At 35.6% G+C, this 16,688-nt stretch overlaps 6 protein-coding genes and 1 long non-coding RNA gene across 9 annotated transcripts in view; 4 read left to right on the forward strand and 3 right to left on the reverse strand.

Annotated features, from left to right (window-relative positions):
• Positions 1–5: 5 nt before the first annotated feature.
• LOC100743240 (complex I intermediate-associated protein 30, mitochondrial) lies at positions 6–1,155 on the forward strand. Its single transcript, XM_003494742.4, has 2 exons — positions 6–390; positions 468–1,155. Exons 1-2 carry the CDS (start codon positions 41–43, stop codon positions 994–996), a joined length of 879 nt encoding a protein of 292 aa, XP_003494790.1. The 5' UTR covers positions 6–40; the 3' UTR covers positions 997–1,155.
• On the reverse strand, positions 1,100–3,287 carry LOC100743121 (probable cardiolipin synthase (CMP-forming)). Of its 2 annotated transcripts, none has more exons than XM_012393599.3 (4): positions 3,026–3,287; positions 1,819–2,160; positions 1,489–1,746; positions 1,100–1,415 (listed from the first exon to the last, which is right to left on the reverse strand). In XM_012393599.3, the coding sequence occupies exons 2-4, from the start codon at positions 2,146–2,148 to the stop codon at positions 1,149–1,151; spliced, it is 855 nt and encodes a 284-aa protein (XP_012249022.1). In that variant the 5' UTR covers positions 2,149–2,160; positions 3,026–3,287; the 3' UTR covers positions 1,100–1,148. The 2 variants fall into 2 exon arrangements, with proteins under 2 accessions (XP_012249022.1, XP_003494789.1); XM_003494741.4 differs by lacking the exon at positions 3,026–3,287 and adding an exon at positions 2,575–2,987.
• Positions 3,288–3,607: 320 nt separating this feature from the next.
• LOC100742882 (synaptotagmin-14) lies at positions 3,608–9,197 on the forward strand. 2 transcript variants are annotated; one of them, XR_004462893.1, is made up of 9 exons: positions 3,608–3,872; positions 4,989–5,177; positions 5,391–5,525; positions 5,616–5,674; positions 5,943–6,119; positions 6,190–6,510; positions 6,601–6,984; positions 7,099–7,682; positions 7,986–9,197. XR_004462893.1 is itself a non-coding variant. In XM_012393600.3 (8 exons), the coding sequence occupies exons 1-8, from the start codon at positions 3,839–3,841 to the stop codon at positions 7,309–7,311; spliced, it is 1,512 nt and encodes a 503-aa protein (XP_012249023.1). In that variant the 5' UTR covers positions 3,608–3,838; the 3' UTR covers positions 7,312–9,197. The 2 variants fall into 2 exon arrangements, 1 of the variants encoding a protein (XP_012249023.1); XM_012393600.3 differs by having other exon boundaries at positions 7,099–9,197.
• A 497-nt stretch (positions 9,198–9,694) lies between these two features.
• LOC100742999 (pre-mRNA-splicing factor ISY1 homolog) lies at positions 9,695–11,532 on the reverse strand. Its single transcript, XM_003494740.4, has 4 exons — positions 11,129–11,532; positions 11,024–11,046; positions 10,615–10,933; positions 9,695–10,516 (listed from the first exon to the last, which is right to left on the reverse strand). Exons 1-4 carry the CDS (start codon positions 11,129–11,131, stop codon positions 10,148–10,150), a joined length of 714 nt encoding a protein of 237 aa, XP_003494788.1. The 5' UTR covers positions 11,132–11,532; the 3' UTR covers positions 9,695–10,147.
• Positions 11,533–11,864: 332 nt separating this feature from the next.
• LOC100743362 (probable phospholipid hydroperoxide glutathione peroxidase) lies at positions 11,865–13,287 on the forward strand. Its single transcript, XM_003494743.4, has 3 exons — positions 11,865–12,041; positions 12,146–12,184; positions 12,557–13,287. The coding sequence occupies exons 2-3, from the start codon at positions 12,178–12,180 to the stop codon at positions 13,159–13,161; spliced, it is 612 nt and encodes a 203-aa protein (XP_003494791.1). The 5' UTR covers positions 11,865–12,041; positions 12,146–12,177; the 3' UTR covers positions 13,162–13,287.
• Positions 13,288–13,895: 608 nt separating this feature from the next.
• The window catches only part of LOC100743721 (putative epidermal cell surface receptor), a 22,504-nt gene continuing 19,711 nt past the window's right edge, over positions 13,896–16,688 (reverse strand). Inside the window, exons 9-14 of the mRNA XM_012393602.3 lie at positions 16,593–16,688; positions 16,071–16,269; positions 15,020–15,518; positions 14,483–14,843; positions 14,209–14,402; positions 13,896–14,059 (exon numbers count right to left, since the gene is read on the reverse strand). The exon at positions 16,593–16,688 is cut by the window's right edge and continues 11 nt beyond it. Of these exons, the coding sequence (XP_012249025.1) occupies positions 13,964–14,059; positions 14,209–14,402; positions 14,483–14,843; positions 15,020–15,518; positions 16,071–16,269; positions 16,593–16,688 (1,445 nt within the window). The 3' untranslated portion in view covers positions 13,896–13,963. The remainder of the gene's footprint in view (positions 14,060–14,208; positions 14,403–14,482; positions 14,844–15,019; positions 15,519–16,070; positions 16,270–16,592) is intronic.
• Positions 16,147–16,532, forward strand: LOC117152506. Its single transcript, XR_004462894.1, has 2 exons — positions 16,147–16,288; positions 16,490–16,532. It is a non-coding gene; the product is annotated as an uncharacterized LOC117152506 (long non-coding RNA).

The following is a 16,688-nucleotide window of genomic DNA, read 5'->3' on the forward strand; positions in this document are numbered from 1 at the left end:
AACGAAGTTGCTATTTCAATTTAATTGTGAAAACGAAAACATGAAAAATAGTATTTTTCGTATACTAAAACCTCATTGTAGGAATACTCTGATCATTAAAAGAACGTTTTATGAACCATTTAGATCACAATATCCGGTAGTATACGATAAACCTATTGATAAACAGGAAAATTTGACCTCTTTACAGAAATTACGGAAATCTTATGATTTATTTAAGAGTAACTGTAAATTATTTATTCGAGAAATATGGGATAACTACAGTATATACCCATGTAATTTTGCAGCAAATGAAATTAATGCTGTATGGAAGTTTGATGGAACTCAAAAATCCTTGGATCAATGGATTGTAAATTCTGACAAGGACTATCATCATGGTTATTCAACTGCTACGTAACTATACAATATTTTTTATGCTGTTACGTCTTGGAAAGGTTTAGACTAATTGATAAAATGTCTACTAATTTTAGACTAGAACTGTCGTCTTATGGCACTGGAGTATTCCATGGTATATTAGATACTCGTGTATCCAAAGACGGTCGAACTACAAATGCTGGATACTGCAATATCACTTCAGCTCCAAGATATAAATCTTTTGCTCGAAAGTACTACTATAATTGGGAACATTATAATGAAGTTGTTTTACGAGTTAGAGGAGATGGTAGATGTTACATGTTAAATATTTTACAAAAAGGAAGACTGGACATAACGCAATATAATTGTTATCATTATGTAATGTATACAAGAGGTGGCCCGTATTGGCAAATAATTAGAGTCCCTTTTTCAAAATTTGTATTTGGTACAAAAGGACAAATTAATGAAAATCAATATGCTATGTGTCAGAATTACCTTACACATTTTGGAATTACAATTGCTGATAAAAAGCCAGGGCCTTTCAAATTAGAAATTGATTATATTGGAGTTTGTTACAATACAAGTAATTTCGAAGAATTTGCATACGAAACATATAACGTACAAGACTTAAAGGCCAAGTTGTAATCTCTTTTTACAGAGGAATTATAAAATAAAAACAAAGTTTTTATTAATTTGAGTTGTATACATAGTAGATATTTAAATAACGTCTATTATACAAAGTAAATAATAAATTTAGAAACAATAAATGATGTTATTGTAATCATTAATACATGTATTTAATTAGATGATTTTGTTGAAGTCTTTTTCCTTACGAATTTGTATGTATTTTTTGATATTAAATAACTTACACCTCCTGCTAATGTTGTTACCGCCGTTACATAACAAAAAATTTCTAAAGCTGGATGATTTACAAAATGAAATATGGGTGCAGCTAGTGTTCCAGCAACAAACGACAACTGAATAGCAGTATTAATTTTACTTATATATGTTGGAGCTAATTGTACTGTTGCATATGTAGGATCAAAATATCTGGCCAAAGTTTTCTGAAACATATTTTGTAAATAAGCATGATCATTTAAATATTTTTCTGTTCATAATGTTATAATCTATACATACTGGAGGAGGTAAAGATTGGTATCTTATGTAAGAAACAGCTGAAACCAAGGCAACATCTCTTGCAATGACAAGACATGTTAAAGGAATAGGAACCAATCCTACCCAGGCCAAAGATAGGAACAGAGTACCTACTAGTAGCTTATCTGCAGCAGGATCTAAAAAAGTGCCAAGCTTAGAAGCTTGTGATGTCCATGTACGTGCAATCCATCCATCAGCTAAATCACTAAACCCAGCAATTATTAATAGCCATAATGCTATCTATAATGTATGAACAAATAATATATATAATGAATATAATGAATAAATATGCATTTAATTATAACGTTTTACCTGGTAATCTTGTGACAAAATTAAGTAACTTAAATATGGCGATGTTACAATTCGTCCCATACAAAGAATATTTGGTACAGTCCAAATGTTTTCTTTGTCAATAATTACTTCTACTTTCCGTTTAGTTTGTTTAATATCTTGCAGTATCTGTAACCTTAATGCTTTTTTCTTACTGATATTTTCCTTTTTGACAATGTAATTTTTATGATTATTAATTCCATTAGAATATACTCTTGCATGATACACCAAATATTGGCTCAAACATCTTTCTAACCAGTATCTACTTGAAATTGTAGATTGTTTGAAGCATAGTATCGTAAATTGGTTCATAATTGATTATTCCTGTTTTTAAAACAATACAATGGTAAAGGCAATGATAGTAAATAGTATCAGCATATAGTCATTGGTCATATTTTTATGTTTACTTGTATTTCATTACAATATATATGAAAATTATGCATTACATAGAACATGTATCAAGTGAATTTCTAATGTAAAAATATTATTTTCTACAAAATTTAATATTATTTAAAAACGAGTTATTAAGAAAGAAAATAATATCTTCTGATTATAGTATCTATTAAATTAATTAGTAATTATTAAATTAGTAATATATTTATTATGAACTGTTATGCAATAAACGTGATTCAGCTTAATAATTACAAAAACTTTATAGTAAAAAAATGTATTATATGGTTTTATGAAAAAGAGATTTCATACTTGAGGTTATGTTGTTCCACTATACATAAAGCTTACCTGTATTAAGTTAAATATCTTTTGCCTTCTAATATAACGGAAAAGAAAAAACTATCGTTTTTGTAAAAATAAAAAGAAACTAGCTACATTTACATTAACATTATCATTTTTATTCTTAATTGTTCCATTTCAAAGATAAGTTGAGTTAGTTATAACCGCTTGAATAATATTCATATCAGTTAAAATTAAGTTAGTGAATCGTAAACACTATGAAATCGTAGTAGGTTTTACGAGGAGGGAGTTTCGTGCCAATACTATTTTAACTAATGAAATGAAATGCATGCGTCAGTTATTTAAAAATGTACATAATAACAAAGAAAATAGTTTCTATTTTTTAAACAGATGAATTTATGATATGTTTATAAAACATTGATTATCAATAACGAGAACCATAATCGTTTTTCAATATTCACGCTTAAATTCTTATATTAAAATAATAACAGTAGAGTACCTTATACTATGAGAAATACGCACGTACTTGGTATTACTTTACTTTATATTATTCTGTACATTGTGTAATATTCAATATTTTTTACGATTTTTTTAATTAATTTTTCTATTCGTAAATGATGTGGTCGTTTATTTACAATCAATAATTTCAGTTCTTTAATTAACTTATTTCTCAAATGATGTATGCAAATATGATCGGATCATTACGGTTAAATGATTAGGAATACGATAGATGAGAATATTTATTTAACGAGTAAGAGATAAATGCAAAGGAATAAAATCTGACAAAAGAAAAAGATAAAATTTAGAATCTCAGTCCATTTCATCTAATGGTATGTGTATATATATATATATCATCGGAAAATATACTATCTTTTGTTAATTAAGCAGAAGGTAGTTGTATAATTATCGTATAATAAAATAATCAATAAGTATATTCTCAGAATGAAAGATTGTACTGCGTACAAAAATTGAATTGCGAACTTCATGTCAAAGAAGTGCAAATTGTGTTAAAATGAGAATCTCTGTTGAAAGAAATTTTCACCGTAAGAATGCGTGCCCATGAAGCGCATGCGTATAGCTGGTCACAGTATTGCAGGCGCACGACTCGACGAGCAACAGAGTGCTGTGTACATCCCCGCCCACGTATTATTATTCGACTGTCTTGTAACCACGCTTCTCGGTGATCGTGAACAACCACGAGTATTGGACAATTCCACATCGAGTGGATAATGAATTTATTATTCGCGGAAGATTTGTCGCGGCCTGTCGACAGAACCACGTAAGAAGGTTTTAATGTGACACAAGGGCGAGCATGATTCTGGCAGGATCAGACCATTTTCTGGCGGGTAAGTCCACTATCTTCTACTTTGTCTATAACTCTTTTAACGAATTCAACTGTTCAGATGTGACCTGGTACACTTCGATACGGAAACATTGACCTCAAAATATCGGTGATCGTGAATCGATTCGTTAACGAACAACGTTCGATCGTGATAGAGTTATTAAAACCTGAATAGAGCACGCACCCATTTCTACGTTTTTTCGCCATCTAAATACATCACGATGCTTCTAATAGTTTCTCGAATCATTCAACAATTTCCAATAAAACTAATTCGTGTGACGTGACAGTAATCCCTTGACACATTACCAGGTTCTTACATAAAATGTTCTACATACGTCGTTCTTTTTGATTAATCGAGAATGATTAGAACGTAAATGCATGCCACGGTTTCCGCATTGCGCAAATTAAAATTATTTCGAAATACATTCGTTTTGAATAACGTTCCCTCTCCTACAGTTTTCTTTTCGCTCTCGATCTTTTACTGAATTACAACGAGTAACAATTCTGTCGATTCTTTATAGTTGAATGTGTGGTAATATTGTTATATCCAAGTTATCGTTGATAGTTGACGGAAATTAACAATTTTAGTTAGCATTTGTCTCCGTTTACGACGATATTTCAACGATATCTTCGACGAAAGAAGACGGATGCAAAGGATTTCGATAGATCTTTGTACCGCGATTCATTAACCGTACTCGGTGTGTAATATCGCGCAGTGGTTTCCGCGATAAGACGAGCGATGGTTAATTATTCCAGGTCATTACGACGTAATGTGTCGCTGCTGTTTTAACGCGTTCGATACATCAATGACACGTACGACCGCCGTTCAAGAGAAAGATTTAATCGGTGTATGGGTGAACGCCTTTTCTCCGTGGTCAATAAATAACTTATGCTTTGCCTGTACCCTTTTTGATCATGCTTTTTGCACGGAACCTTCCGTCCGGTCCGTTCCATCGCGTTCTTCCTTTTTTTTTTTTTTTTTTTTTTTTTTCCCATCTCGTTTCCCTTCCCTCTATTAGCTCGTTTTCATTTATGATCGATCATTCGTATGACGATAAATAATATACACGACCAGTAGTTTGTTCCAACCAGTCATTCTCACGATCGATTGACATTACAGTACCTGTGGAAGCGACAGCATTTCTGGGTGCCGTAGCTGGCTTCGTGGTCCTCCTGTTGGCTCTGTTCTTGTACTTGTCACGCAAATGGTGCTTCACTCCACCATCCACGACCACTCTTTTCGGTGGCGTTTGCGTGCCCCTCTGCGAGCCTAACAACGGCTCCACCTCACAGATTACGAAAAACATAGGTAGGTTGTCGACGAACGATCTGATCCTGTGCTTTCTACTGCTTACTTTGAAATTGCTGGAAAAGTACACACATAATACCGATCCAGAAGCAGGCGCGATTTTTCTATATGTGATCCCCGCTTCCAGTCCTTTCAAAGATCGTTATCAGCTACTTTGTACCTGAAATTAAACGAACCTAACCGAAAGTTGGGTTTAATGTTGAAACTCGGCAGGGAAGGCATTTTCCTATTCGGATCCAGAGACTAGTTCCGATTCGGAAGAGGACGTCCTTCGTCGACTGAATTCGCATACTCATCCACCGCCGGATACTTTGACTATCCAAGCGGAGGATGGACCGACCATTCTGGGTTAGTTTTTCCTTTATCCATTTTTTTTCTTTATGTTCTCTTTCATTAAGTTTGCGTTCGTTCCTGATCGACCGTGTATCGCCGTTTCAGATGCCGGCACTACCTCCAGCAGCTGCACGGAAGAACACTCGCCCAGCGATCAACAACAGGTGAATGAGAATAAAACGTTTATAGTTAAAACGGCGTTGTCATGTTGCGCGATCGAATATCGCGTTCCCAATCTACACGATTGTCGCGTATATAATTAACCGGTGGCCGGATATCCGTGCGTATTTTATCACGCAACGTTCTAACCGCATAATATCGTTGTTGATGACCTATTCTTTGCATTAGCACGATACTTGGAGTCATCTAATTCGGTATGCTTTTAAAATGAACTTTTTTTAAACGAATCGAATGATTTCGTTTGATACACAGTGTGTGGTAGAAGTCGGGGCCTCTGGTATTATTCTCGATAACAGAGAACAAGAGGTAGAGGTCGAGCAAAATGGTTCGACTACCAACGACGTTATTACAACGATGGGTACCATCACCGAAGAAGTGGGTAGCTTGGAAGTCGCTTTCCTATATGATGCACCGATGCGTGAGATGACGGTTCGTATAAATTTCATTGGAAAATTCGTTTACGATTCAATCGAAACCAACGAGTTTCCTTATTTTGTAGGTTCATGTGCTGCAAGGACGAAATTATCCCGAAGGTATAGGCGGTAGTCAAGTGCGGCTCGTGCTGTTACCATCGAAGAAGCAGCGCCGTAAAACTCGAGTACGCCAGGGTACGTCTCCACAGTACATGGAGAGTTTTCTGCTTCCACGTGTTAATCCAGAGGACGTAAACGCCATGGGCGTACGCCTAAGAGTGTATCTATGGGGCGGAAGAATGCGACGAGAGAGATTACTAGGCGAGGCTAGAGTCTCCTTCGATCAGATCAATCTTCAGCTTGAAACTACGCTTTGGTTAACGCTACAACCTCCACCTTTTTCTTCGGTAAAACATCTATATGCAATAAGTTGTTGTATTTTTTTCCGATCCTCAATGTCGAAGAAAATAACGGTAGAATGAACGTGATTTTCGCAGGTACAAGATTGGGGAACAACTAGTAGTTTGACTCGTAGCGATTCCACGGGATCACAGCAATCAGTTCAATCATACGCATCACCTACTGCACGTGTGCCAACTTACGCGTCGCATACTGTACCTCCTTACGGCAGTAGTATGAAGGGCGGAAGCGTGGCAGAAATTTTAATAGGCTTGGCGTATAACGGGACGACTGGACGTTTATCGGTAGAAATAATTAAAGGATCTCATTTTCGGGGTGGCGGCGGGAACGACACGAAACCACCCGACACGTATGTTAAGCTCGCTCTCATGGATAGCAACGGTCACGAAATGGAACGATCGAAAACTGGTCTGAAACGGGCTCAGCCGAATCCCCTGTACAAGGAAACATTTATATTCCAAGTAAGCTTACAGCTAATCAAATAATTCAATTCGATGGAAAATTATTCAAACAGATATTCTCTCCTCCTTTTGAAACGAATCTGACTAAATGTTATACTCGTAATGGCTGTTTAGGTTGCTCTGTTTCAACTTGGAGATGTAACTCTCTTTCTATCGGTTTATAATCGACGAAGAGGCGGAATGGGAAGAAAGGGAAGAGAAATGATCGGTTGGCTGAGTTTGGGATTAAACAGTTCCGGTACGGAGGAGCTTCAACATTGGAACGATATGCGCGCAGCAAGACAACCGGCGCAAGTTCAACGCTGGCACTCGTTGCTGCGTCCTTGAAACATCCGATCACGAAAGAGTTCCTGCAACGGAAATACATTTTACGATGTTGTTAACGATAACGATATGGTTTGACAGATAGAACACGGTGCAGATTACGGTCCTCGATTGCGTACCGTTATATACGACTGATCGTGTAGAAGAGCAAGTGAATTTTTCAAGACGAACGCGGCTGTTCTTTATTGGAGATAAAGCCTGTACTGCCCGAACAGAACACAGAAGTCAATATGTCGATCTGTTGATCCTGCGAATCAGAGCTATCATAATTTTAGCACGTGGTAACTCTGAGTTCAAAACTCTATCGATGTACCAAGTACATTCCTTTTTGATACGCCGGACGGAGTTGAGGGTGTTTTCAACATACATATTACGTATGTATATTACATATGCAAACAAAGAAAGAACGTAAACGCATAACACATACATGATCCATACGCACACGTACACGTATATGTATATACACGTTTACCTACTTACATATACGTAAAACATATTTCAATTACACGTGCACACATACGTACACGTTACAAATATGCAAACACGCATTTTGTCGGTCCCAAAAGTCGAACGTATAATACATTAGCAGATGGACCGCGAAAACGACTTCGATTCGATATGTGCCTGAGCCAACTTTAATCGTTTATTTTTTACTTTGTGCCTTTCACCCTTTTTAGGCCGCGTGTCCGTCGACGGAGAATCGTCGTGGGATACCTAGCCAAGTCGAGAGCCCATTATGAACCGCGATCCTCTAGCCGTTCTCCTTTGGACGAGCTAACTAAGCAAACGTAATTTTTCCTCTCTCGCTCCGCGACACTTTCAGCGGAATATTCGATTTGCAGTGCTTGTTCGTTCGAATCGATGCCACGAATCTTGTTGTTTCGATCACATGGTTCGAGAATGGATTGACGCGCGAAACGAATTAACCCCTTACTGCGTGGAGTACTGGGGCAACGAATAATGTTTCGAGAGAAAGTCAAGGCTGTACACAATTTTTCTAATTTCCTACATACTCTGGCTTCGTTTGTTCGTTTCTCTTTTCTGCGTACTATTATTTATACATATATATATACGTATATCCTTAATTTAGTAATACATATTTGATATTATCAGTAAAGCACGTTGCGAAGTTTCATAATTCCTTGTCGTATTCTTGATACGTGTAACAACGTGCTTTTATTTATTATATATATACTTACGTATATTTACGTATCCTAACTTTACGAACGTTTCGTGTATACAGGATATCGGTTAATCAATTAGTAGCGTCGAGGGGTTATAGTTAATCGATGGGATATAAAGGGGAACGTATACGAGGACAGATTCACAATTAAACGACGCACAATAAACTCGCAAAGCGCACCTCGTAAACGCAGATGTGATCGTAGAGTTGATATTACTATTAAACTAGTAGTATACATTATCGTGTGAGTACGATAGGTTATGTAGAAATGTTTTTTCCACGCGTTTATATTAGAGGGAATTGGATACCGGACGAAGCAGGCGACTGATTAATGGATAAAAAAATTACCAGATGCTGTGAATCGTTTAACGCTTGACTTTTTCAAGCTTAGCGTTTAGGTGATTAACGATGATTAATCCATGCTCGAACTATTCTCCCGTTTTACGTATTTAGACAATGTATAACGCGATTGCAAGGACTCAGAAGTTTCTTTTTCGTTTGTTTACTACGTATGTGCATGAATTTTCTCGTATCAAATGTACAGACGTTCTTTTTACAATGCTCTTCTCAAACGCAGTTTTAAAGAAGTACTTTTAGCGCTTTCGGATTTAGCATAATCATCGATAATCGATAATATCGTAGTTATGTGCGTTTGTTAGTGCATCTCATCCAATTTCTAGCGTTTTCAGGAAGCGAGAAGAGAAAGCAACAGCGAGGAAGATGCGTAGCGTGAAAGCAAGCGATAGAATTATTCTCTACTTTGAGAAAAGTTTTAAGCGTACCGGGATTTTAGCTAACGTTCTTAGGATACTTTCTTCACTTCTGAGTCTTGGTAACATAATTGTATATTGTACAGTCTGTTTATAAGCAACACGATATTAACTACGAGGATCAGAGATTTGCGTGAAAATGATGTAGAAAGAGAGTCCTCGGTCTCTCATCGCGGATGGGTCGAACCCGATGCGAACAAGAACAGAATGTTTTTGAAATATTTATGATCGATATGTACACTTAATTAACGAGTAGAAGTTTTTCAGGGTAATTTCTATGCCTTTAATTGTTCTCAATTTGTTACAATATAGTTGTAATTGCATCGAACTATTTTAAAGCAAATGACTAGCTTTTCGCGGGATGATTCAATGGCGATGAAACAAAGAATGCTTGGCCAAAGACATTTAAGGCATTGATTAGACAAACAGAGTGTACGAAGTTATTGAATTTTATTTGTCCAACAATGTTTGGCAATTATGAATGTATGAGGTGAACAAATTCTCACATTTCGATAATTCATATTGTCTTGTTCTCTGATGTTCTATTCTATTGTGTCGCTTTCTCGAGTGTCCAGTGCTTACAAAGTCGATAAAAAAGGGTATATATATATAAAACAAAAAGAAAAGTCTTTAAAGATCGCGAGGATTATAAACAGACTAACGTTGGATTTTTATCTATATTTTATCTACAGCACTCTTTCTCGATAAGAATTAATTGAAGTTTGAACGTCTACTGCACAAAATAATTACCTTAATCAATGTTATTAAATTAATAATAATTATATTATATCTGTCGCGTTTTATAAAAGTGTACTCTAATACAATTAAACGAATAAACTTACAAATAGTTGTTACTGAATACATAAAGAAAAAGAAATAAAATTTGTCAAAGTACATATTTCTCTAATAGTTCTTGTTTTTTTCTTGCAAGTAACGCTTCCTGAATATCTTGTTGCGATGGTATTGCTTTTTGTGCAGTTGTTTCGATTTCTTCTTCTATTTCTGGCTGTTTCTCGTTTTGTGTTAGCCATTCCTGCATTGCTTTTTCCCTTGCTTCCTGTTCAGCTTTCTGTTCCAAAGGCGACAAAATTCCATCATCGTCGTCTCTGTAACCATAATAATCAGCATCGATGTCCTTCATTAACTCAGCGCGCGTTTTACGAGGTGGAGGCGGTGGTTCTTGTTCAAATAATTCTCTAACACCTGGTAGTTCTTTCGCTGCTCCAAAATATTTGTAACCACGGTTTCCAGGAACCTAAATGTCGTAATAATTGCCTGTTACCTTTTTCTATTACTTACTATTTATTATTATTAAAAATAGAGCAATGTAGCAAGATTAAAAACACGTTATACCTCACGACCTTCGTGGTCTAGCATACGTGGTCCCACTCTGGAATAATCAGGCCCACCTAACTCTTTTATCTGAGCCTCCCAGTGTCGTTTTTCTCTCAACAATTTGTTAATCTCATCATTTAAATCTCGAATTCGAAATTCCCCTAGACCAGCATTTTGAATCTGTGCAACCTTTTTCGCAATTTCTCTAATTATTTGCATTCTCCACTTTTCTGCTTTTCGCAAGTCTCTACATTCAGAAGCTAAATATGGTCTTCTTTCCTGTTCCTTTCTGGCTCCTTCGTTGCTTTGTGCAGCTCTCCACCGAGCAAGAGTGGTCCTGTTAAAGAACAAATGTTTAAATAAATATAAAAAACAGAAGAATTTATAAATTATATTCAAGCAAATGTCTTCTTTTTATGATACTTACATAGCCTTTTCCGCGTTTCGCGCCTGAAAGAAATAACATTAATTAAGTATATTAAAAGAATATAATTAATTTCTTGTAATATGTAATAACGTTTACTACACTTACCATTTTTTATATAAGTAACGATGTTCAATAAAACAATTTAGTACTGTCCAAATACTAAGATATGTATAATCTGTAAGTTTTTCCAAGTAAATTTATGTTTGTTTAGAATGTCTTGAACAATGTTATTGCCCCATCTTCTTACGTTATGTATTATAACAACGATAAATTTAATTTTATTTTATAGTCGATGACAAATGACAAAGTATAGTGTACAGCACGATCATTTAAACGTTTATGTGATCGTAGTTTATAGGTTACGATTCTGTTGTATCTTTAAGGTTATGTTATCGTATACACAACAACGAGTTTATCACGTGCACGTAAAGTAGTATTCGTGAGCATGGAACAAAATAAATCAACAAAACCTTTTGATATTAAATGACGCAGTTTTTTATTATATGTATATATATATATATTTATACATGTGCCCGTCTAACTCATAATAGAGAAAAAGAAAAATCATTAAGTCTTAATCATAATTTCTATTTTTGTTTATGATTGTTTTAGTAGAATTAGAGATTTAAAATAATTGTGTAATTGTAATATTTTGCCGTTAATTCGTAAAAAAGCAATATATAATATGAAACAATTATAGGTGCAATATTACTACTGTCATTGATTGTTCATGGAAATCGTCTATGTTGAACTAAATATTATAGTTGCATAATATGTTCTGAGATGGATAATGAATGCAGAATAAAATTTCGTTGTTTTATTCTATTAGCATTCCAGAATCCACGATGCTGTATAGTATGTATGTATTCAAGAACAGAACTGGACAGACGTCAGTGTGTTCGTGTGTTTCAAGTTCGAGTTTCTTAAGAATTCTAGACTTTAGACAAAGGAAAGATCGGCGCATTTGTGTTCAAAGCGTTGAAGAGCACGGACACTTCCATCGAACAATAGTGATAAGGTAAAATATATTAATATTTTCAATTGTGTTTTAAATATTTTTAGGATAATATTTAATACGATAATATGATAAAGATTAATAAGAAAGTTTCTTTTTTATTCAAGTCTGGATACGGGATAACAACATTTGATTAAAAATGCAGAGTAAGTAGTATTGTTTTAATATCATCTTGAATATTTTGATTAGAAATAACGTTGAAGATTAACCTTTTAATGCTAATTTAATGATACTTAGTGAACATTTCGAGATATTTGATTAGGTGTTATGTAGCGTAGAAGACACAGAGTCGCGTGAATTTGTTTATTTCCTTTTGTTTTGGCTTTTTAAGGTAGTTTGAAATCAGTTTTAATTTTAAGAAATGGTAGATATTTATTAAAAAATATATTAAGAAACGTTAACTGAACAGTGCTGTTTTTTATAATAATTTTTACAGATAATAATCACTGCTATTTTTTATAATAATTTTTTAGATTCTTTAGATAACTTACTAATCAAGTTTCTTTCTTTTTTTGTAGAATTGGTATTTTTAACAGTTCTATGCTTTTACGGAGTGATAGCACAGAATTGCGAAGACAATAAAGAAGAACAATGTAGTGCTACAACTTCAGCTTCTTTTAATCAAGACAAAGATTGGGAATCAGCTACTTCCATTTATGACTTTCATGCTACAGATATACATGGAAAGGAAGTTATGCTGAATAAATATCATGGGCATGTTTGTATAATTGTTAATGTTGCCAGCAACTGTGGATTTACAGATACACATTATAAAGAACTAGTACAATTGTATGAAAAGTACAGTAAGGTGGAAGGTTTAAGGATTCTAGCATTCCCATCGAATCAATTTGGTGGCCAAGAACCAGGCAATTCCACAGAAATCTTAAATTTCGTCAAAAAATATAACGTTACTTTTGATCTGTTTCAAAAAATCGATGTTAATGGAGATAATGCGCATCCGTTATGGAAATGGTTGAAGACACAGGCAGGTGGATTTATAACTGATAGCATCAAATGGAACTTCACTAAATTCATCATTAACAAAGAAGGACAAGTTGTTGCCAGACATGCACCAACTACCAGTCCTCTTGAAATGGAATCAGAATTGAAGAAGTATTTCTAAGTTCCCTTATACTATTGCTTTCTTAATTCAGTTTTAATTATCAGCAATAGTTTTGTCATATATTGTAATATTTTTGACATCCTTTGCATTATCAATAAAAATAAAAATTGTTCCTATACAATGAGATTGAATTTTTTCTTAAGATTTAAGACATTATACATATATATGAAACGATATACAAATAAATAGTTTTCTCCATAGTTTACAAACAGTTTTATTCATTTAACGTTTTAACATTTCTATACGACATAGTACACCTTATTTATTATATAGATCTCTAACAATATAAATGTAGACTGTACAAGACGCGGTTTGATCGTTGGAACCCAACGAAATTACGACTTAAGTGTTTATATTAAATAAGTAGAAAGCATATTTTTCAATCGGTAATGTATATATAGGAAAATATTACAAAACAAATCGACTTTGTTTTCGTAACTATCTAAACGATATTTTCACTTTTTCTTAAATCGCTATCTTATCATATCAAAATGATACTTGACCCCGCTATGTACAAATTTTAATACAACGTGCGCAATTCTACTGATCGAATCATATTAAATGATCGGTGCGATGAAGGAGTTGTAACTTTCCTTTTATCAGAACTTCAAAATACGTACACGAGTATACGTACAAGTATACGTATATTATTTTTAATCATCGTAGGTACTTGGTGATGTTCGTTCTTCGTACTTCACCTTCCATTATATCGATCGTTTTTTTCAATCGAAAACCACCTTCGACGATGCCGGAAAAACCGAACGAACATATAAATAAATAAAACATAATAAATTATAGAACCTTAAATGGTTTCTTTGACGTTGCCGTTGATGGTGGCCATTTCGTGGTCCGTGTTTTTGTTCCTACCGTTCGATATCGTAACGATGTCTTCACAGGTCTGGAAATTTATAAAAGCTTGATTGCTTGTCGGCAATTGGCATTAGAACGCACGGATGACGAATGTTACGAATGACAGTAAAACTGTCCACGATTATCGTATTAAAACAATGAGAGTGAATTACCCATAGTCTCTTGTTGTAATTCTACCTTGTAGGAAGGATTGTCGTACGCCGACGTGCTTTTACGGGAAGATATGTCAGCCTTACTGCTAGTTCTCCTTTTCATGAGCATCATTAAGAGGATCAGGGTCGATAGGATAGCGAGAGATGCGACGATAGCTACCACTACCAAAGGCCCGTAATAATCGCCCTCGTGAAGGGGCAACGATGCAAGTTTCCCCGCTGAAAAATCGGAACGTTCAGTTTTACGTTAGAATCACTGTTATTTCCAGTTTTATTTAATTTTTTAATTATACGTGTACCTTGTTGCGATACCGTGGCCGGCAAAAGTACACCGGGTTTAGTGACGAAATCTTGCACGTTGCTCTTTTTTATTCTTCCGTTTGTCAGGTAAACTTCGAGCCACAAACGATACCTGGTACCCGGCTTAAGATCGCTGATCACCGTTTTCGGATGCAAGTCGCTCTTGGCGATCTTGAACGTGCTTGTGTCTTCCTTGCCACTGTCACTTTGATAAATCGCTCGATAAATATTCACGTACTTGTCTTCCGGATAAGGTACACCGGTCCAAGTTACTTCCACACCTGTCGACTTGATCGTCTTGATCTCCACTTTCACGTCGAACGAGTATGGATTCGGCTCCATCGAGGTAGTCACTTCAATCTTCCAGGGGAATATTACGATGTTATTATTACAGGGCGATAATATTAAAAGAGAATGTACAGCGGTGAGCTTGACGCTTATGAAACTAATCTTATAGCAATTATTATGACAATTATTATTAACTTCAATCTTTTGTTTCGTTAATTTATTTAACGATTTATTTTATAAATACTCACTGTTTTCTCGTTGACCAGCTCTGTCAATTGTCCTGGGAATGGAACGAAGAGGATTCCGATCTCGTAGGCGGTCGATGGCCGAAGATTCTCGATCACGTAATTTCTCACCGCCCTGTGGATCAACGGTGTTCCGGCGTAAACCTTTGCGTCGTTGTCTTTGTATCTTAACTGAACGCCGTCGATAAATTGTGACTCGTATTCCGTGAATTGTCTCCACATCACGTTGATCCATGTGGAATTTGTCTCTGTGACATGGAGCTCAGCGTCAATCGGTATTTGAGGCGGCAGCGTTGTCGCTTCCGTACGTTTCTCCAGCGTTCTCACGCTGTAGATTTTGCTGGTGGGACTGTTGGCCAAATCCTTCAGCTTCACCGTGATCTTCACTTTGTACTCGGTAGAAGGCTTCAAATCGCCCAGCTCGAACTCGAGCTGCGGAGTTGCGATCAGGTCGTTTGGTGGCGCAAATACTTGCGACTTCCAGGTAGATACATCGAAATTTCTGCGCGATAGAAAAGGAAAGTACATATATATACATATATATATTATATAAGATGTATATATACGTATATATTTAGAATATCGCAGGGTTTAACAGCTAAACTTTGTCTGTGTATTCTATAAGTATAGTCAAGCAAAGAATGTTATAACATAGATCATTTAAGACTCTATTAAAAAGTTACGATAAAAATACGGAATAATATCGTCTCTAATTTTATGCCATTAGATTTCTTCGTGTGCACAACATGTGTCGATGTCGTGTGATGAATTGATACAAAGAGTTGATTGATACGAAGACAATCGAGACGAAGTAAAATTGAAATGAGCTTCGTAGGATAATAAAGCTTTTATTGCTAATTTTATATCGACAGAAATCGGATGCCAGTAGCAAATGATTATGTCGATTTTAAACCTATTTTAGTCTCGTATATCGTATTTTTATCACTTACTAACTTTTTAATAAAGCTCGGAATAACCTACGTTTATAGGAATATTTCTTATTTCTCTAATTTCTGGATAATCTTCGATTAATTTTGATACTGATATAAAGTACGTTTTATCATTGGTGTATCGCAGCTCGACGCGTCCATGAAGTCCAACTAGAACCTGTGGCACCGTGAAAACGAGTCGAACGGTGTTCTCGTCGAGAGCCTCGAGGACCTGCACGGTGACCTCGTCCGAGGAGGAAGCAACAGGGAATCCAGGAATGGCACCAGGCAATGGAAAGCCCGCTGGCACGTTGTGCTCCATACCTAGATTTCACGAATAAAGGTAGTTATTTTAATCATATTGAAACGTCGTTGTATAGGCCTGACGATTCCAAGTAGCACGAATAACTCGAGCGATAAATTAATAATATCACAAAAAATCAGTTTTGTCATCGTAAAAGTCTCTCATGACTCGTTCAGAGATTATCAGAAACCTTCGAACGCGTTCATCAAATTGGTTTTTGGTTTCCTCGAATATTTATAGGGACTCGAGACCATGTGGAACAACGAAGAAACGAAACTTAATGGCAGAAAAAGACGAATCGTTCACGAATTCCATAAAAGATTGTTGCTGAACAGGGACGAACCTGACTGGTTGGGCGTTTGTGCTGCGAACGGATGATTCAAGTGCGTGAGTCCTGAATGCGGTATATGAGCGTCAATGTGAAGCGGCAGAGTGGCGG

Source organism: Bombus impatiens, unplaced genomic scaffold (genome assembly GCF_000188095.3).
Source record: "Bombus impatiens unplaced genomic scaffold, BIMP_2.2 scf_3721, whole genome shotgun sequence".
NCBI lineage: Eukaryota > Metazoa > Arthropoda > Insecta > Hymenoptera > Apidae > Bombus > Bombus impatiens.